This window comes from Chiloscyllium plagiosum, unplaced genomic scaffold, assembly GCF_037043375.1.
Source record: "Chiloscyllium plagiosum isolate Xiang-an unplaced genomic scaffold, Cpla_swu_hap1 HiC_scaffold_2, whole genome shotgun sequence".
NCBI lineage: Eukaryota > Metazoa > Chordata > Chondrichthyes > Orectolobiformes > Hemiscylliidae > Chiloscyllium > Chiloscyllium plagiosum.
The window spans coordinates 31,169,685-31,195,643 of NW_028270140.1; the positions used below are offsets into that span (position 1 = coordinate 31,169,685).

Below are 25,959 nucleotides of genomic sequence, written 5' to 3' on the forward strand. Positions count from 1 at the left end.
GAAAATGCTGAATACATTCATCCAGTTGGCATTGTTTGTGGAGACAGAAACAGAATTAGTATTTCATGTTGATGATTTTTCATTAGAACTGGTGAAGTTAGAGGTGACTTGGAGGTGCCGATATTGGACTGGGGTGGACAAAGTTAAAAATCACACAACACCAAGTTAGAGTGTAACAGGTTTTAAGCAAATACTGAAGCAGGGAAAAGGGGAAGGGTCTGTTACAGGGTGGAAGGCAGGAGAAAGTAAATTACAAAAAAGGGGGTGTGTGGTGCAAAACCAGATGACAACAGGGCAAGTATAGAAACAAAAGATGGGTTGAAAGGAGTTGAATCTTACAACAGCAATGCCATTACCAGTAACTGCTGTCTGGAAAGTGGAGTCAGATTTTATGATGAGGAACTGTTGGACACAAGGTTTTATTCGGAAGCCTGTAAAGTGCTGAAATGAAACATGAGTAGCTGTGCAATGTGTGTTTTGTGTGTGTGTACTATGAAGGAAATTTTAACCCTGAACTACATCATATATCGGATGGATATGCAAAAGGTTGGTCAGAGAGGTCATCTTTAATTGGTGTCTTAAAGGAAGAGGGAAACTAGAGATCTGGAGAGGTTTACTGCAGGAATTCCAAAGCTTTGTACCCTCACACCTGAAGGGACAGCTTCCAGTTCTGTTATGTTTAAAATGTTCAAGAGGCCGGAACTAGAGGAGAATTAAACTCAAAAAAGAGGCATAGCCAATTGCTTTTGTACATCGGAGGGTGGCTAGTTTAGAGAAAGAGTATCAGAAGTCACTGACCTTCTCAGCTATGCTGACAAAGGTTAGGAGAGTGGAGCTAAGAGAGAAATTTAAAGAATGATTGCAAATCCCAAAATGCAATTATCTGCATCTATCAAAAAAAAGTGAACCCTATTTTTAAAAAAACATTTCAATGAGATTATCTGCCCAAAAAATGTTGTTCACTCCTTTGAAAAAGTGAAAGCACAGTAAATGTTGATCTTTTATATTCTTCCATGTAATTATTATATTATTGTTACTTCAACACATTGCTTACTGACACTATGTTTGCTAAATTGGATGGATGAGGAGTGAATGGTTTCAACACAGTAAAGAGGATCTCACAGTAAGATGATAACATAATTTTGTAATTATTACAAACTGCTACTGAAATCTACTGCTGCAAACTCTGGCACAAATTATTTATGCTCATAACCCAATCTTTCAAAGCTTTTTTCTCTTGCTCTGCTTCTTTCTGGCCAAAGGTAGGATTGACACAGTGCTACAAGTCCTATTCTTTCATATCTTGCATCTGCCCTGAGATCTCATCTGCTGGTCAGCAGTGAGTGAGATCATTCTAGAAATGTAGAAACTGGGAGGGAGTAGGCCAATTGGTCCCTCCTGCTTGTTTCACCCTCAATATGATCAGGGCTGATTCTCTATATTTCCACTTTCTCCCCATACCCCCTTAATGCTTTTAAAAACTAAAACATTATTTCTTGAATATTTTCAGTGACTTAGACTCTACAACTTTCTGTGACAGAGAATTCCACAGATTTCCATGGGCCTTTTGGGTGAAGACATTTTTCCTCAGTCCTAAAAGGCCTACCCCATATCCTGAGACTTTGACATCCTGGTTGTGGACTCCCCAACCAGGGAAAGCATCAAGACTATTCAGCCTGTTTGGGATTGTATACATTTCAATCAGACCCCCTCTCATACTTCTAAACTCTAGTGACTGCAGCTCCAGTCAAACCAATCTCTCTTCATGAGACAGTGGTGTCATTTCCCAGTATCAGGCTCCTGAACCTCTGCTGCACTTGGATCAAAATAGCAATTCTCCAGTTGTGGTCTTACTAAGATCCTGTATAGTTATTTCCATGAATGTTTAGCATGAAGACTTTGAAGAATTTTCTGATGGTGCAATTTTTATAGGTTGTCGAGAAAATATTGCCATCCCTAAATCACAGTCACAGTTTAGGAATGTCAAATACCTATTAATGAGCTGCAAGAGGAGGCTACTCCCATGGTGCTAATTTTAATCAGCTCTTCATTGTTTCCCACCACTTTAGTTGAAATTGTGGACACCGTAGAGGTTTACCTCAACATGCTGAGAACCATCTTTGACTTCACTGCTATAAAGGGATTACTAACTGGACCCAACCAACTGAAAATAAGGATTGATGCTATGCATGGAGGCAAGTATACTTCTTAAGGATTAACAGTTGTTTTATTTTTGTATCTTCCTTTGTTGTTGCCCTTTCAGTTACATATGTGGAAGCTAATATAAATAATCTATAATAAAAAAGAATGTTATTCAATAGCCTCTGAAGATGACAAAATGGAATTGAACTCTGGCATTTCCCCTGATTACAATGGAAGTGAATGTCAGGCAGTCAATCACCCATTTGGCACCCTGTGGCAGGCATCTATCTTGACATGTTCCAATCTCAACTGGAACATCTGAGGATCCCACTTCTTGTACTGTGATCTTAAAGACTCAGAGAATGTGCTGAGTAGATTTACTAGAAAGGTATCTGTGGTGAGTGCAGTTAATATGGCAGAGTGGAGAAGGAGGCTTTTTTCTCCTTAGACCAAAGAAAACAAAGAGAAGATTTGATAGAGGTGGTCAAAATGTTTAAATAGAGCAAATTGTTCCTCTAGCTGGAGGGGACAGACTTTAGATGATTCACAAAACAAAAAAGAGGCATGAGGCAAAACATATTTACGCGAGTGATTTGAATCTCGAAAGCATTTTCTTCAACAGTGGTGGAAACAGATTGTAGCTTTCAAAATGGAAATTACACATGAATATTTGAAGGAGAAATAACTACAGGGCTGTGAGAAAGAGCAGGGATGGGGGTGAACTGGATTGTTCTTCAAAAGAGCCAGCACAGACTTAATTGGCTGAATAGCCGCCTCCTATGTTGTATAATTCAATGATTCTTTAAAGTAATAGTTCAGCATCTGATGATATCAAATGAACATCAGCCTGAAAGATGTTATTTTTAAGAAGAGATTTTGGTTAAATGGCTCTTGTTACTGACACAATGTAATGAATTCATTCAGCCCATTATCATTAGTGTTAGATGGATAAAGTGTTTGTGACATTCTTCTCATCCTCCTTAACGTCCTAGGTCCAACCACCTTAAGTTGTTTCATCAATGACCTTCCCTCCTCCATTAGGGCAGAAGTGGGGTTGTTGATTGATAACTGCACAATGTTCAGCATCATTCATGACCCCTCAGATACTAAAGCAGTGTAATCGTATGCAGCAAGACCTCACAACATTCAGGCTCAAGCTGATAGGTGGCAAATAACATTAATGTCACTCTTGGGCCAGGCAATTACCATCTCCAACAAGAGAGAATCTAACCATCTCCTCCTGACATTCAATGACATTACCATCATTGAATCCTCCATTACTACCATCCTGGAGGTGAACGTTAACCACAAACTGAACTGGACCAGCAATATAACTATTTTAGCTACAAGAGGCTTGAAATTCTGCAGTGGGTGGCTCACCTCCTTTCTCACCATCTGCAAAGGCACAATTCAGAAGTGTGATGTAACAACTCCATCAACACTCAAGAATATCATCCAGGACAAAGCAGTCTGTTTAATTGAGATCCGTCGTAAAACCTTAAATTTTCATTCCTTCCACTAACAATACAGAATGGCAATAGTGTGCACTATCTACAAGATGCACCGTAGTATCTCACCAAGGCTCTTATGGTAGTACACTCCAAGCTCCCAACCTCTATCCACTAAGGAGGACAAAGTCAGCAGATGCATGGAAGTGCCGCCAATTTCAAGTTCTCTTTCAAGTCACACATCATCCTGACTTGGAGCTGTATCACCACTCCCTCTTTACTGCTAGTTCAATGTTCTCGAACTTCCTCCCAAACTGCATTGTGGGTGTCCCTACATTTCAATGACTATAGAGCACAAATGCAGCTCACCACTGCAGCTCAGGACAATATGGAATAGGAAACAAATGCTGGCCTAGCCATCAGTGCCCAAATCCCATATAAGAGTAAAGCAATGAGTTTATGCTCTTTTTATGTACAAGCAAATCTATTTTTCACGATCTCAAATGGTTTCTTACCTCTACTAACCTCCTGTAGTCCTTTTTACCTGAACTCTCAAACATAGTATGCTAGCTATCCATTTAAATGTTCGCTGTTTCTGGGAACTGTGGATGCACAAATGATGGATTGCTCCTAACTCCAACCCTATGGATGTCGGCAGTGCCAGCTTCAGGAAGGAGCGTGCGATTTCTGGTATTTTCACAATGTTGGAGGAGCATTCCATGATCAAAATTTCTCTTTATTTGTTCAATTATAACTCTGCTGTGAGTTGTGTCAAGGATAATCAAGACCAGTAAAAGTCTTTCCACTGGATTAGGGAGAATAATTAGGAAGATTTCATAGGAGAATATTTTAATTATTGGTATCCAAATAATAGATTAAGTAAAGCTATGTTAGGTACTGACATTTTTGTAAAGATTGTCATTAACTTGACAATTCAGATTGTTAATCAGAACACATACATATCTATGAAAAACACAAGTTCTGAGATTTCTTGACTCACTGAATAGCTGGAGGCTGTTTCCCCTGAATGGAGACCAGAACTAGGGGCATCATCATGGGATACAGGATTGGCCATTTAGTACTGAGATGAGGAGAAGTTTCTTCATGCCACGGGTAATGAATTTTTGGATTCTCTATCCCAGAGGGTGATGGATGAGTACACTCTGGGTTGAAAGCAGTAGGTTTTGTGCTGTAAGGGAATCAATGAGAATGGGGATCAGAGGGGAAGTTAGAGCTGATGTAGAAGGTCAGCCATGATCTTACTGAACTGCCAAGCACCCTCGACTGGCAATGGAGCATTCTGTAATTCCTATTTCTTATGTTAATCAAAACATTTGCTCGACAATGATCATTTATGGTTTTTCTTATTTTTCCAGTTATGGGCCCTTATGTCAGGCGGATACTCTGTGATGAGCTCGGAGCTCCTGCAAACTCTGCTGTTAATTGTGTGCCGCTGGAGGATTTTGGTGGACAGCACCCAGACCCAAATCTCACATATGCCACTTCTCTACTCGAGGCTATGAAAGGAGGAGAATATGGGTTTGGAGCAGCTTTTGATGGAGACGGGGTATAATATTACTTTAATTTTATTCTTGTTCTTGCAGATAGATAATTTCATTAATTAAAGCTTTTCTGAGTTAATCCTGACTCATAGGGAAGCTCCCATCAGTACTCTAAATATTTTTTTATGTTTGAGGGCTCTGCTTGAACTGCCCAATAGGCAAAAGTGAGGACTGCAGATGCTGGAGATCAGAGTCTAGATTAGAATGATGCTGGAAAAGCACAGCAGGTCAGGCAGCATCCAAGGAGCAGGAAAATCGATGTTTCGGGCAAAAGCCCTTCATGTCTAATTGATCCACAGCAATAAACAGGGGCGTAGCTGTAAGAGCCCCTCATGATTTGTCTGTGTCTTGTACATATGTCTTAGGTGCGTGTTGTTTCAATCTTTTGAAAACTGATCAAGCCAAATACATCAATTAAAATACACACATGGATAAGAAAGTAGTTTAATTTCACAGATGGCGAATCAATCTACAAAGTAACAGCTACTGTTTGATGTGCTTAACATAATCAGTATAACCAGTCTTTGTGTAGCAATACAAAATAATAAATTTGCTACATTTCCCCACATTAGTAGTCCTGGTTGATTGTAGCTTCTAACTACTTTGCTGTACGTTAATCTTTTCTGATCCTGACATTTCTATCATATCTTTTTCAAGTAGAGGGCAATGCTTATCTGAAGAAATCTCTACTAAGCATTCATAGCCATGGAGCTCCTAATGCAACTATGTGTGAGAAATATATTGATTCCAAAATGGGCTTACAGAGTGCTTGTTACCAACGGTTTACAGGAGCAGTTGTGACAGTTTTAAAGTCTAAATCATGAGCATTTGGCTGCCATTCATGATTTTTCTTCTGAACCTGAGAGAACCTTTAAAACCAATGTTATTCTTCCCAAAATAATTTCTGTGGTGCCAAAGCTGAGAATGTAAAGACATGGGAGAGGCAGAGGGGATTCATTGTATGATATAATATTTCCACATTTTCAAAGAAACAGCAAAACAATCACTTAATCACTTAAACAATCATAATTCTTAGTTTGCAGTTAGCTTTCTTAACTGAAACTTCAAAATACTAGCAATCATACTGCTAAAGGGATTGATTCATAAGGTATCTGCAGTACAGTATTTATCTCAAAATAGATCTAAAAATTAAACCTTTCATCTCATGTCTTCCTCTTTAAGTTAGTTAATTGTCTCCTTTTCCCAGAATGCAAGTAAAACAATGAACATTGGTGAGCTGGGGGTGGAAGAGTATGATGCAGGCTTGAGAAACTAAATGACAGAACTAAAGACCAGGATAAATCATAGAAATTAAAGGAGATCATTCTCTTCTTAACAGGACCGTAACATGATTCTTGGCCGAAATGGGTTCTTCGTCAATCCTTCAGACTCCGTTGCCGTGATTGCAGCAAATATCTGTTGCATTCCGTACTTCCAGAAGACAGGAATTCGAGGATTTGCAAGAAGCATGCCCACCAGTACAGCACTAGACAGGTGAGGAGCAGAAGATGACTCGCTCTCAACTCTGATGAATAATTAAATCTTAAATTGTTTTCAAGGAGCATTTATCAGTTAAGGAAAGGCTTGTATTTCTATAGCATCTCTGCCATGATCACAGGATATACCAAAGTGCTTTACAGTGATCTTGAATTGAAAGATGTCGAATTCGTATGGATGGAGATAAGAAATAATAAGGGGAATAAGATACTGATGGAAGTGGTCTATAGGTTCCTAACAGTATGGCTATACTGTAGGGTGGAGAATAAGTCAGAAGCTAATCAGGGAATAAAATAACAGTGTAGTAGTAACATCACTGCACTAGAAAACCAGAGGTCCCTGACTAATGCTCTGGGGATTCAGGTTTAAATCCCACCACGGCAGCTCATGGAATTTGAATTCTAGTTAATAAATCTGGAATGCAAAAACTGGTCTCCATAATGATGACTAGGTCAATTGCTATTTTTGCATTGTAATTTGGACAGGTTGAATGAGTGGGCAGATGCAGTATAATGTGGGTTGCTGTAAGGTTATCCACTTTGATAGGAAGGCAGATTGTTATTTCAATGGCTACAAATTGAGACATGGGAATGTTCAATGAGATTTTCATGTGCTTATGCTCCAATCACTGAAAGTAAGCAAGAGAGTGCAGCAGGCATTAAAGAAGGCAAACTATATGTTGGCATTCGTAGTGAGATTTGAGTACAGGAACAAGGATGTTCTTACTGCAATTATACAGGACACTGGTGAGGTCATACCTGGAATATTGTGTGCAGTTTTGGTCTTGTTATCTGAAGAAGGATGTTCTTGCTACAGAGGGAGTGCAACAAAATTGATTTCTGGGATGGTAGGACTGATGTATGAGGAGTAATTGAGTCAGTTATGGATTGGACAGGAGTTCAAAAGAATGAATCTGTAAAATTCTAATAGGACTAAACAGGTTAGTACAGCAAGGATGTGACTGATGGGGTGGAGTCCAGAACAGGAGTCATAATTTAGGGATGAAGGTGACCTTTTAGGACTGAAATGAGGAGAAATATATTTATGCAGAGGGTGGTGACCCTGTGGAATTCACTACCACAAAAGGTGGTTGAGGTCAAATTATTGTGTGTTTTCAAGAAGAAGCTGTATTAGCTCTTGTGGCTAAAGGGATCAAGGAGTATGGGTGGATGGCAAGGTTATGGTTTGAGGTCAATGATCAGCCATGATCACATTGAATGGTGGGACAGGTTTGAGGAGTCAAATGGCCTACTTCAGCTGAATGAATGAATGATGAATGATTTTATTGTCATATATATCTAGGAAGATATAGTGAAAAGTGTTTTGCTCCTATCTCCAATCTTTTCTACGTTTCTGTGTGTCTATGGCATATAAAAAAGGCAGTACATTAATCATGGATGATGTTAACCTTGACTTAGGCTGTGAAAATCAAATTGGCAGAGGTAGCCATAAGGAAGATTTTATAACGTGTTATTGGAACAGCTTCTGAGAGCAATATACTGTGGTTCCAAACCAGAGCTCATGCAATTTGGAATCTGTGAAACTGTAATGAGGCAGGTTTAATAAATGAGAATAAAACAAACGAGCTGGTATGATTGCTCAGTGGTTAACACTGCTACCTTACAGCACCAGGGACTTGGGTTCGATTTCCAGCCTTGGGTGACTGTCTGTGTGGAGTTTGCAAATTCTCCCCTTATCTGCCTGGGTTTCCACCGGGTGCTCCGGTTTCCTTCCACTGTCCAAAGGTGTGCTTGTTAGGTGGATTGACCATGCTAATTGTCCAGGGATGTGAACACAAGATAGGTTAGCCATTGCAATTGCGGGATTACAGAGATAGATTATTGGTCTGGGTCTGGGTGGGATGCTATTCGGAGGGTCAGTGATGGGCCGAATGCCATCTTTCCACACTGCAGGAATTCCATGATCTTGGAGTAAAAGATCCTATAGGAAACTATAACATATTGTGAGCATAACATAATAGAATTTAGCATTCAGTTTGACATTGTGAAAACTGGATCAGAAACAACTGTGCTAAACTGAAAAAGGAGTAAGAGCAGGCATAGTAACAAAAGTAAAAACAGAAATGACCTCCTAATTCTGTCTCTTATTATTTAGCCAATGCTCTACCTATGCTAATATAAAACTCCTAACACCATGGACTCTTATTAAGTAGCTTTAAATGCAGTACCTTATCGATGACCAATGGACACTCTTTAAACTATAACTTTTCTTTCCTTAGTCTTAAATTATTCAAAACGGCACCATATCATAGCGACAAATGAAAGCTTTTCACTGTATTTATTGAATTCTTATTATAAAATACACAGGACAGTAAAATCAAAATCAAAATAAATTAAAATAAGCGAATATCTTTTGGAAATCCAAATATATTACATTGACTGGTTTTCCCTTTATCTATTCGTCTCCTCAAATAATTTTTACTGTAATTTATATATCAATTGCTTGTTTAGCCTCTAAGAGGTTTTTGACTTTTTTTGGGTTATCTTTTGTTGGTTTTTAAAATTTTCACAGTCCTCCAGATTATCATGTTGTATTCATATTGCGTAAGCTTGTGTTATCCCCTTCCTACTATCCTTTTTCCTTACTGAATGTTCATCTTTCTGTTAAATTCCTTTCTTCAGCCATTCCAGTCAAATCCACCCTCAGAATAAAGGTTGCCCATTTGAGACAGAGATTTCATCTCTGAGGGTAATGAATCTATGGAATTCTTTACTGCAGGTGCCTGTCTAGACTGCGCCATTAGGAATATTGAAAGACAAGATGGAAAGATTTTTAACTCGCCAAAGAATCAAGGGACATGTGGCGAAAAAGTGGAGTTGAGGATTAATTAAGAGCCATGATTTAATTGAATGGTAGAGCAGACTCACTGGGCCAAATGGAATACTTTTGTTACTATGTCTTATGTTTTATAGTTAACTAAAGAGCGCTTTTGAAGTGAAGACGGTTTTACATATTTTTGCACGGAGTGAGTACTCACAACCAGCAATGTCTCAATGACCAGATAATTTGTTTTAGTGCTTGTGTTGAGGGATGAATATTGACCAGTCCAATTAAAAAACTGCATTGTTCTTACTCCCTCAGTACTGACCCTGTGGCAATGCGACACTCCCTCAGTACTGTCCCTGTGACAGGGTGATACTCCCTCAGTACTGACCCTGTGACAGTGCGGCACTCCCTCAGTACTGACCCTGTGACAGTGCGGCACTCCCTCAGTACTGACCCTGTGACAGTGTGGCACTCCCTCAGTACTGACCCTGTGACAGTGTGGCACTCCCTCAGTACTGACCCTGTGACAGTGTGACACTCCCTCAGTACTGATTAGGGATAGTGTGGTAGTTCCTCAGTAGTGACCTTGTGAAGGTGCAATAATCCCTCAGTACTGACCCTCTGACAGTAAAACACAGCTGATTACTGACTTGCTTGCTGCAGCACTCCCTCAGCACTAATACTCCAACAGTGCTACACTCTTTTAGATTTTGTTTTCAAATCTTTGTACTATGTCTCAAAACCTGGCTTATTGTACCACTGTGCTGGTTGCTCAGTTTAAGTAAAGTATTTTTTTTTGGCTGTGAGCTAAGGTGAATGAAAACTGATACAGATACAGAGATATTTCTTCTTGATTATCAAGTCTTTGAAGGGCATTTAATTAAGTTAAACAAAAGGAGCTGGTTTGATCTCGGTATGAACTCAAGCAAAGGAAATATTCCCCCAAGATGATGGGAGTGCTTCACATGATGAATAGATTTTATCTAAACACTAGCTGCATATATCCTATCACAGAATGTACAATTCTGCTCAATGACCTTTGTTGGCTCTCAATCCAGCAATTGATACCTCCGATTCAAAACTCTCAGCCTTTTTTCCAAACACCTCCATCATTCTGCCCTTTCCCATTTCTACAACCTACTGCAGCACTGCAACCCTCCGAGATCTCTGCACTCCTCCAAATCTGACTTCGTATATCGCTGATTATTTTTGTTTTCACTTGCCCACTATTGGCCATATATGGAGAGTGCAAGTTAAGATGGCAGCAAGGGGAGCATTGGATTGTTTGAGCCCTGGGTAGGGTGGTGGTGAGGTGGAGGGTGGTTGACAAAAGCCTGCAGGATCGATTTTAGCAGCTCAGGAACCGGGGCAGGGGCAAGGACGGGTGATCTTATGGCACTGGAAGTAGGCAGTCTTGGGGATGTAGGGGAACTGGGGTTCTGGGTCCATTTCAGGAAATCTTAATTTTCAGATTTCAATAGGCAGCGGAGTTGTATCTTTCAAAAACATGAGCCATCGAAGCAGTAAATGCTATGCAGTATGAATCTTTTTTCACTTTGTTATGACCCATTTGGGAAAGTGCACTTATTCTCAAACCCCACTCCCCCTGCAGTCACCACAAAGGTTAATCACAGTATGTTGTGCGAAGTTTCCAATTTACCTGTCTGATGGAATAACGGAAAACCTGGTTTTTCTTTCACTAACACGACCACCCGTCTCAACAGTCAATCACTCCACTTCACCACAGTGTCTTCTACTGAGAGACTACTAGAGGCCTAGAATATTTACTGCTTTTGAAGAACAAAATAGGGCAATAAACTAGATAAAAATCAACTATTTGGCTCGACAACAACTTGAAATTACACTGAAACTATAATTAGCTGGAACATGGGAATCTAAATGTGAAAGTATAAAAAGAAAAGTAAAATAAACTAATTTGTGGTACTTGGAAGCAGTTTTAGATTGGGGGTGGGGTGATGAGTGGAGCATTTTAGCAGTTGTTTCTGACTAAGTATTCTAGCCACTGGAGGTTGCGAAAAAAAAAATCCCTTTCTTCCAGCTCATTTTTGATATGCTGTAACAATATTCTTCAGACACGTTCTAGTTTTCAGTCAAATTTCTTCATGCAAACACAACATTGCAGGAAAAAAGGATTTTCAGTGGGGTTCTCCAAGTAGAGCGATTGAAGAGCCATTCCGTTGTTTACTTTGCCCAAATAAGTTACAGATTCCCCAGACAGTGTGCCACACTGGAACAGATGTCCAAATATTAAATTGCCATTTGAAAGCCCACGCAAAGTCTCTGGGTGGGTAGTAGTGAAATGAACTATGTGTACCATTCCTTTAATGGAGGATACATGGAGCATGGGAGAAAGGGATTTGGAGATACAGTGCGAAAACCAAGGGGGGAGTTGGAACACTGGGTTAATGAGAAGCACTTCCATCTGTTTGTGATAACAAAATCTGACTGTCCAATATGCCATAGATGGAGAATTCATGTGATGTGACAAGTGACCGTTGTATTAGGAATCTGTAGTGAGAATCCAGCTTCCTTTGTATGCATTTTGTAGGACATATGGGAAAAAGAAAGGGCAGTTTTGGAATATTGTCTTATAAGCAATAACTTCACATATGAAGGCTATTAAAAGATTAAAAGATCTAGAATGGTGAGTAAGGTCCAATGTGTGGAAAGTCAAAATTACATTTCGCGAGTAAAACATTCATGCTTGAATGTGATAATTTTGGGTGGAATTTTGTATCACTTTAATTAAAATATACTATTCGTCAGTGAAGTTTGAGAAGATTTGTAGCTCAGATTGAGGTTCTGGCTGTAAGGTTGCTCTCTGAGCTGGAAGGTTTGTTTTCAGACGTTTTGTCACCATTCTAGCTAACTTGTAATTTCAAGTTGTTGTCGAGTCAAATAGCTGATTTTTATCCAGTTTAATTACCCTATTTTGTTCTTCAAAACCAGCAAATCTTCTAGGTCTGTAGTAGTCTCTCAGTAGAAGACACTGTGGTGAAATGGAGTGATTGACTGTTGAGGCAGGTGGTGGTGTTAGTGAGAGAAAAAACAGGTCAGTGTTTTCCGTTTTCTTGAATCTATCAGACAGGTAAATTAGAAACTTCATACAACCTACTGGGATTAACCTGGTGACTGCAAGGGTAGTGGAGTTTGAGAATAAGAGCAACTCCCATATCTGCTTTCTATTTGTGTTTAGGTTTCCTTGAGTTGGTGATGTCATTTCAAGAAAGAACAAAGAAACTTTACAGCCCAGGAACAGCCCCTTCAGCCCTCCAAGCCTGAGCTGATCCAAATGTACTGTCCAAACCTGTCAGTCAATTCCTAAGCATTTGTATCCCTCTGCTCCCCACCTACTCATGCATCTGTCCAGACGTATCTTAAATGAATCTACCGTGCCTGCCTCTACCACCACTGCTGGCAACTCCTTCCAAATGCCCACCACCCTCTGTGTGAAGTACTTGCCGCGTGTATCCCCCTTAAACTTTCCACATCTCACCTTGAAAGTATGACCTCTCATTATTGAATCCTTCACCCTGGGAAAAAGCTTGTCTCTATCTACCCTGTCTATACCCTTCATGATTTTTCTCAGAGGGTGGTGTATGGGATCCAAATCAATATACTTGTTGATAGAGTTCTGGTTAGAATGCGATGCTTCTAGGAATTCTCGTGCATGTCTCTGTTTGGCTTGTCCTAATATGGATGTGTTGACCCAGGGAAAGTAGTGTCCTTCCTCATCTGTATTTAAGAATACGAGTGATAATAGGTCATGTCTTTTTGTGGCTAGTTGATGTTCATGTACCCTGGTGGCTAGTTTTCTGCCTGTTTGTCCAATGTAGTGTTTGTTATAGTTCTTGCAAGGTACTTTCTAGATTACATTAGTTTTGCTTGTCGTCTGTATAGGATCCTTTAAGTTCACTAGTTGCTGTTTTAGTGTGTTGGTGGGTTTGTGGGCAACTATGATGCTAAGATGTCTGAGTAATCTGGCAGTCATTTCCAAGATGTCGTTCATGTAGGGGAGAGTGGTTGGGTTTTCTGGGTGCATTTTGATGCTTGTTCTTTCTTGAAATGACATCACCAACTCAAGGAAACTTAAACACAAATAGAAAGCAGGTTTGGGAGTTGCTCTTATTCTCAAACTCCACTACCCTTGCAGTCACCAGGTTAATCCCAGTATGTTGTGCGAAGTTTGCAAGGTACTAGAAAGTATCTTGCAAACGCCCCTCCCCCAAGTCCCTCCTCCCTACCTTTTATCTTAGCCTGCTTGGCACACCTTCCTCATTCCTGAAGAAGGGCTTCTGCCCGAAACGTCGATTCTCCTGCTCCTTGGATGCTGCCTGACCTGCTGCGCTTTTCCAGCAACACATTTTTCAGCTCTGATCTCCAGCATCTGCAGTCCTCACTTTCTCCTAGGAAATAAGTAACAGTAAAGGACATAAAACTGTCATTAGGTGTTGTGTACAGACCCCTTGATAGGAACTCTGAAGCTCTAAATTGTATAAATGCAGCAATTAGGCAGGTGTGCAGCAAAGCCATAGTATTAATGAGGATTTTAACTTAAAGTGGAAGAGACAGATAAGCACCTGCACCTATTATACCTGGATGCAACAAGGGGACAAGCAATGAGGAATGAGTCAGATTTAATCAGTAACCTAATTATGTGTGAATATTATTCAAATAGCGATCATAACATGATCGAGTTCAATGCAGCATTTGAAATTAAAAAGCATGATTCAGCTACTAGATTTTTAGACTTAGGTAAGGCTGACTTTAACAAGATGGGACAGAGACTGTCCACAGTGAACTGGGAAATGGATGAAACCCGACTGAAGAACAGCGGAGGATGTTTAAAGAAATATTTAACACAATACAAAATCGGTTCATAGTTTTGCAAGGAAAAGCTGCACTTTATAGAAAAAAAATACCCATGGACAACTAAAGAGATATAGGACAGCTAAACAGAAATAAAACTAAAAGAAAGGGCTTACAAAAATCAAGAAAGAGAAAGCACATGTCCTGCTGAATGGAAAAGATACAAAAACCAGAGAAAGGCCACAAAGCAACCTGTAAGAGCTGCTAAAAGGAATTATGAAAAAACACTTGCCAGGGACATCAAAATCAAGAAGAAAAAAAGATATAATAGCATAAAGGCAAAGTAGGTGGTCAGGAGCAATGTTAACCTGCCAAAGACTGAAAGTGGGGATATTGTCAGGACTGTTGGGAAATGGCAGACATATTGAGTAATTGTATTGCCTCAGTATTTACAGTAGAGAAGGAGGATAGCCCTTGGAAGTCACAAGGAAATAAATAATGGGTTGAGAACAGGACTGAATAAAATTAAACAAAAGAAGAGTACAGCAGAGGAACAGCCCTTTAGCCCACCAAGATTGTGCCAACACATGATGCCTTTCTAAACTAAAAAGCTTTTGCCTCTACACAGTCCATATCCTTCTATTCCCTGCCTAATCATTTTTTCTGTCAAAATGCATCTTAAGCATTGCTTTCGTATCTGCTTCTACCATCTTTTCTGGCAGCACATTCCAGGCAGTTACGTCCCTTTGCATAGAACACTTGCCTTTCACAGCTCCTTTAAACTTGCCCCTTTTACCTTAAACCCCTAATAGTTGATATGTCTACCCTGGACTATCCATTTATCCATACCTCTCATAATTTTGTAAACCTCTGTCAGGTTGCCCCTCATCCTTTGATGTTCAAGTGAAAATAAACCATGTTTGTCCAATCCCTCCTCATAGCTAATACCTTCCAAACCAGACCACATCCTAGTAAACTGTTTCTGTACACTTTCCAAAGCTTCCACATCTTTCTGGTAGTGTGGCAACCAAACTATACACATAGCATGTGTTTAGTGTATGGTTTGGTCTAAATGCAGCCTAACAAAAGTTTTATACAGCTGCAACATGACTTGCCAATTTTTATACTCTATGCCCTGACCAATGAAGAAAAGTATGCTATTTGCCTTCTTGACCATCTTATCCATTTGTGTTGCCACTTTCAGGGAATTGTGGACCTGAATGGTGCTTAGGGTGGTATGGTAGCTCAGTGGTTAGTACTGCAACCTCACAGTACCAGGGTCCCGGGTTCAATTCCACCCTTGGGCAACTGTCTGTGTGGAGTTTGCATACTCTTCCCATCTCTGTGTGGATTTCCTCTGGGTTTTCCAGTTTTCTCCCACAGACCAAAGATGTGCAGGTTAGATAGATTGACCATGCCAAATTGCCCAGGGATGTGCAAGCTAGATGGATTAGCCATGGGAAATGCAGATTACAGGGATAGTGTAGGGGTGTGGGTCTTGGTGGGATGCTCTTTTGAGGGTCGGTGTGACTTGATAGGCCGAATGGCCTGCTTCCACACTGTAGGGATTCTCTGTATGCTGATGCTACTAAGGGTTCTGTTAGTTACTGTATACTTTCCTCCTACAATAGCTCTTCCAAAATGCATCACCCTGAATTTGTCCAGAATAAACTCCACCTGTCATTTCTCAACCTAAATCTCCAACCTATCCATATCCTACTGTATCCTTTGGCATTCCTCCTCAATATCCTCAGTTCCTCCAAATTTTGTGTCATCCACAAGCTCACTAATGGTTCTCCTCAAAATAATTTAAATAAGTTACAAACAATGTAAGTTAAACATTGGTAATGAAGGAATTACTGGAATTAAAGAATGACAAATCCACAGGTCCTGATGATTTCCATCCAAGGATGTGAAAGACAGTAGGGCAGCATATTGTAGAACTCTAACTATTTAAGAAGGGCAAAAAAGGAAAACCAGGGAATTAAAGTCCACTTTGCCATCATCTGTGGTGGAGAAATTGATGGACTCTGTAATCAAAGACGGGGTAACTGAACACATTAAAAATTTTCAGTTAATCAAGGAGCGTCAGCATGGATTCAAGACAGGTAGGTCATGACCGACAAAGTGGATTGAATTTTTTGAAGAGGTGACTAAGATAGTTGACACGGGAATGTTGATGGGATATTGTTTATATGGACTTTCAGAAAGTATTTGCTGAAGTCCCACATAAGCGATTGTTAACTCAGACAAAAGCCCATGGATTTGAGGGCAAATTACTGACTTGTCTGGGAAATTGGTTGGTGCCAGGTGACAGAAAGTAGGGATAATGGGTGGGTACTCAAATTAGCAGGATGTGACTAGTGGTGTCCTACAAGGGTCTTTATTAGGATCTCAATTTATTAACTCATTGAGTACTGAGATGGAAAGTCATATAACCAAATTTTTTAATGATATAAAGTTAGGTGACATTAGATAGCATACAAGATAGTGTAAAATTACGAGTGGATATTGATAGACTATTTGAGTAGACAAAACTGTGGCAGATGGATTTCAGTATAACCAAGTGTGAGGTTATCCATTTTGGACCAACAAAGGATAGATTGGGTTGTATTCTAGATGGGATGAAGTTAAATACAATGGATATCCAAAGAGACGTGGGGGTTCGGGTGCATAGATTTTTAAAATGTCATGGACAGGTGCAGAAAATAATCAAGAAAACTAATGGAATATTGACCTTTAAGGCTAAAGGACTGAAGTTCAAGAATGCAGAGGTTATGTTGCAGTTAGCCAAAACCCTGGTTAGACCCCTGTTGGAATGGTGTGAGCAGATCTGGCAACATATCTTAGCAAGGGTACATTGACTTGGAGGGACTACAATGTAAATGTTCAAATATGATACCTGGACTTCAGGGTTTAAACCATGAGGAGAGGTTACCTAATTTCCCTACATTTTAGAAGATTAAGAGGTGGTCTGATCGAAGTCTTCAAGGTATTAACAGGAAAAGACAGGCTAGATAAAGATAACTATTTCTACCGGTTGAGGATTCTTGAACTAGGGTCATAATCTGAGAAATAGGGCCAGGCCATTCATGAGAGATGTTAGGAAGGACCTCTAAACACACACAAAGGGAGTTAGATGTTTGGAATTCTCTTCCACAAATAAAAGTGGATGTCTGATTAGTTGTCAATTTTAAATCTGAGATAGATACATTTTTGTTAAGCAAAGGTTTTAAGGAAAAGGGGCAAAGGCAGGTATATGGAGCTTGGCTGCAGATAGCCATGAACTTATTGAATGGTGGAGCAGGCTTGAGGGGCTGAATGGTCTCCTCCTTTTCCTACATTCCTGTGTTCTGATATTCCTCTCTGTGTGAAGAACTTTCTCCTACTTTCCTGTCTGCTTCTTTTGCCAATTATTTTACGTTTGTGCCCTATAGTTACTGACTCTTATCCCAGAGGAAACAATTTCTAATTGATCTATCAAAACCCATCTCATTTTGAGTACATCTCCTGGGACTCCCCTTTGCTTTAAGGAGAACAATCCCACTACACTACTTAGGCTCCTCATTTCTGATATCATGCTGATAAACCTCCTTTATGCCCTCTCCAAGGCCTTGACATAGTCATCGAGTCATAGCGATGTACAGCTCAGATACAGACCCTTCGGTCCAACTCGTCCATGCTGACCAGATATCCTAATCTAATCTAGTCCCATTTGCCAACTCTTGACCCATATCCCTCTAAACCCTTCCTATTCATATATCCATCCAGATTCCTTTTAAATGTTATAATCTTACCATTCTTCACCACTTCCTCTGGCAGCTCACTCCATACACGCACCGCTGTCTGCGCGAAAAAGTTGCCCCTTAGTCCCTTTTATATCTTTCCCCTCTCACCTGAAACCTAAGCCCTACTTTGTCTATTTACCCTATCCATGCCCTTCATGATTTTGTCAACCTCTATAAGGTCACCCCTCAGCCTCTGACAGTCCAGGGAAAACATCCCCAGCCTATTCAGCCTCTCCCTATAGCTCAAATCCTCCAGCCTGGCAGGATCCTCAGAAGTCTTTTCTCAACCCTTTCAGTTTCCACAACATTTTTCCTATATCAGGGAGACCAGAATTGCATGCAATACTCCAAAAGTGGCTGAACCAATGTCCTGTATAGCCACAACATGACCTGCCAATTCCTATACTTAATGCACTGAGCAATAAGGACAAGCACTGAAAGTGTAGTGCCAGTATGTATGAACCATGAGGCGGTATCTGGCATAGCCAACCTACCTTCAGGGCATAGTAGCATGGTAGTAATATTCCTGGATTAGTAACTGCTCTAATGTTTTGCAGTTGCGAGTTCAAATCCCACCTCTGTAGCAATGTGAATTTAAATTTACCTAATGAATAAATAATTGTTTGGTCGTACAGCAGTTGATTATTTCTGAATAAAAGACATATTTTCTATGAGTGCAGGAAAGTGGAACTGGTGAAGGCAGTAGTATATTTTTGACAGTATGAACTTGATTGACTGAGGGGCCTCTTCTGTACTGCATGATTCTATGATTATAACTGCACATACACACAACTATGGTGGGATTTTCTTTTCGTAGTGTGTGGCATCAAAGGTGTAAGGTCCTTCAGCAGCAAAGTTATAGCAATTCTGTGATAGACTTGTAGAGTAAAGGTACCACATGGGGAAACATCTCGGCTCTTGCTAGTTCTTTCCTAGGAAGTCATCCTAGGGCAAAAGACTTATGAGGGCATGGATTGGATAAATAGACAAAGTCTTTTCTCTGGGGTCAGGGAGTCCAGAACTAGAGGGCACAGGTTTAGGGTGAAAGGGGAAAAATATAAAAGAGACCTAAAGGGCAACTTTTTCACGCAGAGGGTGGTACGTGTATGGAATAAGCTGCCAGGGAATGTGGTGGAGGCCGGTACAATTGCAACATTTAAGAGGCATTTGGATGGGTATATGAATAGGAAGGGTTTGGGGGGATATGGGCCGGGTGCTGGCAGGTGGGACTAGATTGGGTTGGGATATCTGGTCGGCATGGACAGGTTGGACCGAAGGCTCTGTTTCCATGCTGTAAATCTCTATGACTCGAGGGCCTTAAAAATGCAGTAGTGGCTTAATTTTCCAAACTTCCCTGTATTCAGGACAGGGAAATCTGACTGGAAAGTTGCAAATATAATCCCTCTGCGTTCAAGAAGGAAGGAATGAAAATATAGCAAGGTAGCCTGATATCTATCACTGGGTAAGTAATAGAATCAATTGTTAAAGAGACTGTGGCTGTGAACTTGGAAAAACTCAAAGGTAGTTGGAAGAGTCAGCATAGCAGAGTATCATGTGCTGTGGAGAAAGAGAAGCCTAGAGATGTACTGAATATTTTCTAATTAACCTGTTAACAGATATTAAGACACACCTCTTGCAGTTGAGAATTGAACCTGTGCCTGCTGGCTCAGAGGTAGGGACACAACCACTGTGCCACAAAAGCCGGCTAATAACAAATTTCAATCACTTTTACCCACAACTTACACTCACATGAGGATAACAAGGCAGCATAATTGATTCTGCCAAGTTAAGAAATTTGCCTTAATTTGACAGTTCACACAGCAACAATAAAATCATTATTCTCTGACTGGGCATTGAGCCAGACTGCCACAGAGACAGAACTGACCATGGAGAGATGTACCATACTTAGATTTACATAATGCATTTGATAGGGTGCCACTGTCGAGATTATTGCAGAAAATTAAAGTTCATTGTGTGTGGGGAAACATATTTGCATTGATAGAAGATTAGCTGCCTGGCAGCAAATGGAGTGGATGCATAATAGGTCTTTATCTGCTTGGCAGGATATGACAAGTGAAGTTCCACAAGGGTCCATGGTGGGTCCTTAACTTTCTACAATTTACATCAATGACTTAGATGGAGTGAAGACACAGTAGCTAAATTCACAGGCAACATTGAGATTGGTATGAGGGTATGCTTTGAAGAAGATATAGATACCAATAGTCTTATGGTATAAGACTCTGAATGGTCTTGACAAAGTGAATATGGAAAATGTGATCTCTGTTGTGGGTGAGTCCTGAACTAGGGGCACTGCATTAAAATTAGGGGCCACCCTTTTGGACAGAGATAACGAGAATTCTTTTCTCTGAGGGTTGGACTGTCTGTCTAAGAAGGCGGTGGAGGTGGGGTCATCAAATACTGGTAAGACAGAGCTAGACAGATTCTTGGTCGGCAGGGGAATCAAGGGTTATCAGGGATAGGTAGAAATATGGAATTTGAAACATAAGCAGAGCAGCTATGATTTTAATGAATGGTGGAACATGCTAGAAGGGCCGAATGGTCTATATCTGCTCCTAACTTAGTACGTTTGTACGTAAGGGTATAACAAGAGTATTTCGGGTGTATAGCCAGAATACTCCTGCTGTGTAGCTCAAGTATTGCTAATGCATTCCTGGGACATACCTTGGGGTATTTCTGGGGAACTTCTGGGCTAGTTCTAGGGAATGTCTGGTATTATGTCATAAAAACAAGAACTGCAATATTGACACTATGATGCACATTATGTCCTAACATGCAGCCTGCTCAGTTATCAGAGTGGAGTAAAACACTTCCCCTGGGAGCCATTCATAAACCAAGAGGAAACATCTGCTTTTGTCTGCTCCAGAATCAACATGATCTGCTGCACAATGTTGGGTTCATAGCTGGGCTAGTGACTTTATAATCCACAAATTGAAAACCACGGACAAAATAGTCATCTGGTCTTTATTCACTTGCGGTTGCACCACCAGTTTCGGGTGTAACATGGTCCCAGGCGAAACACAAAGAAATTAGATTGTCCAGTAATTACATTCATTTTGATTAAACTTGCCAGCAACTCCCTGCTTAAAAATATAACAATCAACTATCAGATACCTGTATTTGACTGAAGCGACACTGAATCTAAAGGTGAAAACTTGTTACAAAGCAGCTTCATCTTCAGAAAGACTGATACCCTTTGGGGGCTGGCAAGAGATGGGGACGTAGATACATAGAGGGCAGGGAGTTATACGCTTTGAGCGTACAACTCACGAAATAAACAAGTGGAAAATAATGTCCAATAGTCTTATGGTATTCTGATGTTGGTGGGGTATGGGGAAGGGATTTGGGTGCTTGTTAAGGGGGAGGGGTGAGAAGTGGGGATTTAACACCATCTGTAGTACAGCTCCATCTGCTGTGAATGCAGTTGTTTGCCAGGAGAGCTGTGGGCCCCTTCAATGTTATTAATGTGAGTAAAAGGCTGACCTTGGCTCTGTTCACATTAACAATTAGCAGCCTGTGAGGAGAACTCTGCACATGCTCCACCAGCAGCACAATGTGGTTGCAGTATGTAGCAGAACTGAAGGAGCACTGTGTTTTAAAGGGCTTATGCCCGAAATGTCGATTCTCCTGTTCCTTGGATGCTGCCTGACCTGCTGCGCTTTTCCAGCAACACATTTTCAGCTCTGATCTCCAGCATCTGCAGCCCTCACTTTCTCCTCGAAGCTTTGAATTTAGTCAATCATCAACATAAATGATAACCTGTTCACTTTCATGTGCCCTTAAATAGTTGTGTGATTGAAAGTGAAAATAAAATCTATGCCAGTACTCCTAATGTTGCACTGCCAGTGAAAATGGAAAGACCTTTCACAATCATAGGACGTTCCAAAGGACAGTTAATGAAGTATCAAAGTGTAATCACTATCATAATGCGGGAAACACAGCAGTTAATTCATAGAATCATAGAATCCCTACAGTGTGGGAACAGGCCCTTTGACCCCACAAGTCCACATCGACCCTTCGAAGAGCAACCCACCCAGACCCATTCCCTTACCCTGTTATCCTATATTTACCACTGATTAATGCACCTAACCTACACATCCCTAAACACTATGGGCAATTTAGCATGGCCAATTCCCCCTACCCTGCACATCTTTTGGATTGTGGGAGGAAACCAGAGCAAACCCATGCAGACATGGGGAGAATGTGCAAACTCCACACAGCCCCAGGCTGGAATCGAGCATGGGTCCCTGGCACTGTGAGGCAGCAGTGCTAACCACTGAGCAAACATACCAACCTGAGCTGCCAAGCTACAGTAAGCCTCAAGCTTACATCATAATAATGAACAGGTAATCCCTTAATTTGATTAATGCATAAATATTGTACCGCTTACTGAAGCAAACACATCTATTTCTCTTTATTAGTGCTGTGAGATTTTTACATCCATGGAGGGAGCAGAAGGGTCTTTATTTAACATCTCCTCTCATCCAGAGTGAAGCACTCCCTCACTGCTGCATTGGGTTGCTCACTTTGTTTTTTATGCTCAAGGTTAAGCTGGAATTTGAATCCACAATTTTGAAGGCAAATGTTTTACCCACTGTTGTTTGGATGCGATAGTAAACAGATTCCCAGCCTGCCCCTCAGATGGATGTAAAATATCCCATAGCTTTAATTTTAATGAAATACAGGGACGTTGCAGTCTACTGAGGTCAATATTTATCATTCATTCAACATCAAAAAAGACTATTTTGTTATGGCATTCTTCTTTATGGGAATTTGTTGTGCACTAGTCAACTGGCCTGTCTCTCTCATTAGGACTGGCTGCACTTCAAAGAGTTCTCCATTGGCTGTAAAGCCATTAGGAGTCTTTCCTTTAAAAGATGCATTAGAGTAACTCTGTAAGTTAATTCCAGTAGCATCCACAGTTTTTTTAAAAATCTCTATCCCATCACAGTAGAGGTGAAAAACCTCAATGTTGTCGCAAAAGCATCAGCTGCAAGTTCCCTCCTAAGCTTTGGAGCAGGATAACTGAGAATTGTTCCTTTAGCAACACAAAATTAATATTCTCTCTATTAATTGTGGCCTGGTGGTATTATTAATCTAGAGCTAATGTTCTGAGAATACAGGTTGAAATCCTGCCATGGCAGTAAAAAATCTGGAATAAAGAGTGTAACGGTTACCGTGAAACTGTTGTCAATTGTCAGAAAAACCCATCTAGTTCATTGAAGTCCTTTAGGGAAGGAAATCTACCATTCTTACTTGGTCTAGCCCACATGAGACTCCAGATCCACAGTCGATATGGTTGATTCTTAATTGCTCTCTGGGTAATAAGTGCTTGCCTGGCCTGTGGTGCGCATGGATGAATAAACAAAAAGCTCTCCACTTGTGACTACGTTAGGAATGCTGTCACCACATGAACACCAATGGTTCCCAAGAGAAGGCCCACTAATGGCATCTCACGCCAACCTTGGTATGCTCAACAAATGCTGATCTTCTCTGAATATAGGGAAAGTACAGCTTCCAACATAACTCTGGTCTGCAGACTCAGTATTGTAACTCAACAAATGCTTAGCTGAAATCGATAGAAGCAGCATAACTACAGTCTGTACTTTAACCGAAAGTGTTTGGCATGGTCTGTCCTGAATGCTCAATAACCAATAATTTTAACAAGGCTTCATGGAAGTGTTTGTTGTAAAAATATCAACTGGAATGATACACAGTGAACTGTGCATTCTGTTTGTAAATCTAGTACTGGTTAGATAGACCAAATGGTCTTTTCTAGTCCATCACCATATTTTCTTTCTTGATAACATGGGATCTGGGTTTAAGATATAACCAGTTAAATCCATTTTTTAAAAAGTACTCAGTATTTGCTGCTCCTCCTACTTCAATTACAGACCATAATCTGCCTTTTGTTTCTTCCTACCAAAGTGCATAACCTCACATTTTTCTACATTAAACTCCATCTGCCAAGTCTTTTTCCTACTCACTCAACCAACCTAGATTCCTTTGCATATTCCTTATGTCTTTATCACACCATGCCTTCCTAACTATTTTCGCATCTTCAGCAAATTTGGTAAAATTACACTCTGTCCCCTCTCCAATACATTAATGCAGCTAGTAAATAATTGAGGCCCTAGGTCTGATCCTTGTGGCATTTCATTAGTTTAATCTTTCCAACCTGACAATGACCCATTAATCCCAAATCTCTGTCTTTTGTGTGCTAAACAATCCTCCATCCATGTTAATAGTTAAGCCCAGTACGCTGAGCTTCTATCTTATGCAATAACTATATGGTAATTTATTGAATGTCTTCTAGAAAATCAAATACACTAGATCTGCCAATTCCACTTTCTCACCTCTTACTTGTTATATACTTGTTATATTTGTTACATCATCAAAGAACTTTAGCAAATTTGTCACATATGACTTTGCTTTCACAAAACCATGTTGACTCTATTTGATCTTTATTCATTTTTGAAATGTCCTGCTATTTCCTCCTTAATAATGGACTCTAGTATTTTCTCAACAATGTTAAGTTAACTAACCTATAGTTTTCACTTTCTGTCTCCCTGTATTCTTGAATAAGGGTGTTATATTAATGATATTCTTATCTTCTGGAATCCTTCTGGTATCAAGTGAATTCAAAAATATTTCAATCAATGGTTCCACCATCTCCGCACTTCCTTTAAACCCCTTGGAGACAGGTCATCAGACCCCAGTGATGTGACTGCCTTCAGTTCCATTAATTTGTCAAGTACTTTGTCCGTCATGATGGAACCTTTTCCTCCCATTAGCACCCTGCTTATCTGATTCCTTTGAGATCCTCCACCATGGAGACCGATGGAAAATATTGGGTTAAATGAACTATCATTTCCCTGTTCCCCAGTTGCATCCTCCAAAGCTCCCACATTCACTACAGCTGATCTCTTTTTTTATTTAACCAAAGAAGCTGTTGCTGTTTGTTTTTATATTTCTTGTCAATTTACTTTCATAACTAATGGTCTCCCTTTTTATTAACTTTTAAGTTATCTTCTGTTGACGCCTAAAAAATTCCAAATCATCTGGCCTAATCACTTGTATGCCTTAGTTTTTCTTTGGATAATCTCCTTAACTACCTTTGTTTACCACAAGTGATTCCTCCTTCTCATCAAGTCCTTTTTGCTTGACCAGAATTTTTTTTGCTGAGTATTGTTGACTATCTGCTTAAATATCTGACATTGCTTATCTACTGACTTTCCCTTTGATCTATTTCCCAGCCTACTTTAGACAATTTTCTCTTCATACCTCTGTAATTGCTCTTATTTAAGTTGGGGACATTGGATTGAGACCTACGTTACTCTTGCTCAAATGGAATTTGAAATTCTGCCATGTTGTGTTTGCTAACCCCAAGACAATCATTGTCTGTAAACCTTACATTTTTTTATTGAAAAAGATTTTGAATTTTTTACAAAATTATAAAATTACTATAAAATAGTATAACAATTTTATAGTATAATAACCATAACAATAAATTAACTACTACTCTACTTCACAAACAAGTTAGAGCAAAAAACATCTACTCATACTACAGTTCAATAAATAATTAAACAAAACAAAATAAATTAAATTAGATTGAGCTAAGTTAAATTTCAGCACTCAGCGCAACCCCACCAAAGCTCCCCAACACCATGGGCTTCAGTTGGCACACCTGTATTTATTCAGGATTCTTCCACTCAGGGACCCCCGGCCCCACAGACGCAGCCTTTGCGGCTATACAAAGGCCCTAACCAATATGGCCAACAAGTCTTCATCGATATAATTCAAAAAAGGCCGCCATGTCCTATAAAAAAGTTCTGTTTACTGGTGCACCATACTTGTGAGGAAGTCTAGGGGGATATGTTCCATAAC

At 40.1% G+C, this 25,959-nt stretch overlaps 1 protein-coding gene across 1 annotated transcript in view; it reads left to right on the forward strand.

Annotated features, from left to right (window-relative positions):
* The window catches only part of pgm5 (phosphoglucomutase 5), a 174,594-nt gene that overhangs the window by 57,565 nt on the left and 91,070 nt on the right, over positions 1–25,959 (forward strand). Inside the window, exons 4-6 of the mRNA XM_043716994.2 lie at positions 2,070–2,195; positions 4,967–5,157; positions 6,492–6,646. Coding sequence (XP_043572929.1) covers positions 2,070–2,195; positions 4,967–5,157; positions 6,492–6,646 — 472 coding nt within the window. The remainder of the gene's footprint in view (positions 1–2,069; positions 2,196–4,966; positions 5,158–6,491; positions 6,647–25,959) is intronic.